Source organism: Centruroides sculpturatus, unplaced genomic scaffold (assembly GCF_000671375.1).
Source record: "Centruroides sculpturatus isolate CEXI.00-Female unplaced genomic scaffold, Cexi_2.0 scaffold2822, whole genome shotgun sequence".
NCBI classification, from domain to species: Eukaryota; Metazoa; Arthropoda; class Arachnida; order Scorpiones; family Buthidae; genus Centruroides; species Centruroides sculpturatus.
The window spans coordinates 15,610-17,495 of record NW_019386912.1 but is presented as its reverse complement, the minus strand read 5'-3'; the positions used below and the strand labels follow the sequence as shown (position 1 = coordinate 17,495).

Genomic DNA, 1,886 nt, shown 5'->3' with positions numbered 1-1,886 from the left:
AAAAATTAAATATTCTGAATGTCCGAGATAATTACTCCATTAACTCCCCACACCACTGATGGAGTAGTCACTTCTTAAGATAATACAAATGGTGTTAATTATCCATCCATTAGAGACAGCCAGAAGTAAGAATCTTTCAGGAAATAAAAGATTCTCAGGCAGGTGATAAAGGGATAAGAAATGCAAACTTCAATTGTTGACAGATGAGTAGGAAGATGGAATCAGGGATGACTAGAAGAGCTCAGCACTGGTCATTCAGTTTTATTGTGCCAATTGAACCTGTCTGTCCTGTACTCCAGTGTTTTTCAACCTGTGGGTCGCGACTCCCAGGGGAGTTGCAAAGCCTTACACGAGGGGTCGTAAGTAAAATAAAAAGACAAGTGTTTGTAGGTCCTACACTACAATAAAAAAACTACAAACTCAGTGAGAAGGCTATGCCTGTTTATTTTACAGTAAAATTGGTTTTTTGATCAATATTTAGGTCTCAACAGAAAGAAACTTAAATACGTAGTTTTTAAAATCACTGACATAATTTTAATATGGCCCTGGGGGTCACCAGAATTTTTTAACTTGTAAAGGGGTCGCTTATTCAAAAAGGTTGAAAAACACTGCTGTACTCAATACAATATTAAAACTTTCACAGTACATTAAACAGTCAATTTATAGATTAAACTTTACATACACAAGCAGAGGTATATTCCAAATGGAATAAGAAGGAACACATTTTCTTTTAACACGTCACTTTCTTTTAACTCTTTCTACCTTGTAGAAAGAGTTAAATGGTAGAAAAGCATGTATCCATAGGACAAAAATATAAAAAAATAGATTTATATATTTGTATATCAGATATTTTGTGACAATTTTTTTAAAATATTGAAACAAAATGCAAAAATTAAATACATACTTATGCTTCTGTATGTCTTGTATGCCTCCTTTTTGATAACCAATTCGTTCCGAAGGATTATCTCTATTAAAAAAGACAAATTAATTAATTATTTAATTACTTTGTTAATTTTTAAAATTATATTAAATTTATAATAAATTCTAAATATACCTGCATAATTTCTTTATTAATGCCATGGCATTTCTAGTTATGCAACGAGGAAAGTCCACTGCGTCAATACCTTTAAGGATAATGTTGTATGTTTTCATGGGATCGGGTCCAGTGAATGGAGGACTATAAATAAAGATATTAAGTATTTAAACTATTTTCTTTTTAAATTTTATTACATTTCCGCAGTTTAATATGCACTTACGTTCCAGTGAGCAATTCAAACATAAGCACGCCAAGAGACCAATAATCGGCAGATATATCATGACCTCGGTTTAGTATTACTTCTGGAGCTACGTATTCCGGTGTTCCGCAAAATGTCCACGTTTTACGACCATTGTGCAGCTTTTTAGCAAAACCAAAATCAACCTGTCAAAAGAGTAAGTGTCAAAATTAATCAAATGATCAATCAAGTCAAAATTATTAAAAGCTAAATAAAGATTCTTACCAATTTAACATAACCCGTATTATCTAGTAACATATTTTCTGGTTTCAAATCTCTATAAATTATATTTCGAGAATGGAGATAATCGAAAGCTTCTACTACGCAACCAGTATAAAATCTTGTAGTGTTATCATCGAAATTACCCCTGTAAATTATAACGAAGGTCATATATTAAATAACTTCAAATATAGTCTTCTGAAACAAATGCTACCATTTTAAATTACTGTAATTATATTAATTATTAACCAAGAATGTTGTAATGCATATTAAAATATTAGAAAACTGTCCAAGTTTCACATTTGCCCATTACAACTTTTCAACGTGTGCACCTCATGTCATGTGGCATGCATACAACTGATACTCAAATTCTTCTTACACTCGCTACAGCAT

At 31.6% G+C, this 1,886-nt stretch overlaps 1 protein-coding gene across 1 annotated transcript; it reads right to left on the bottom strand.

Annotated features, from left to right (window-relative positions):
- Positions 1-887: 887 nt before the first annotated feature.
- On the bottom strand, positions 888-1,679 carry LOC111615919 (cGMP-dependent protein kinase, isozyme 2 forms cD5/T2-like; the record flags this gene model as incomplete). Its single annotated transcript, XM_023357359.1, has 4 exons — positions 1,500-1,679; positions 1,257-1,420; positions 1,055-1,177; positions 888-967 (listed from the first exon to the last, which is right to left on the bottom strand). Coding segments are annotated over exons 1-4 (532 nt in total), but the record flags the coding sequence as incomplete, so codon positions are not given.
- Between the last annotated feature and the right edge of the window lie 207 nt (positions 1,680-1,886).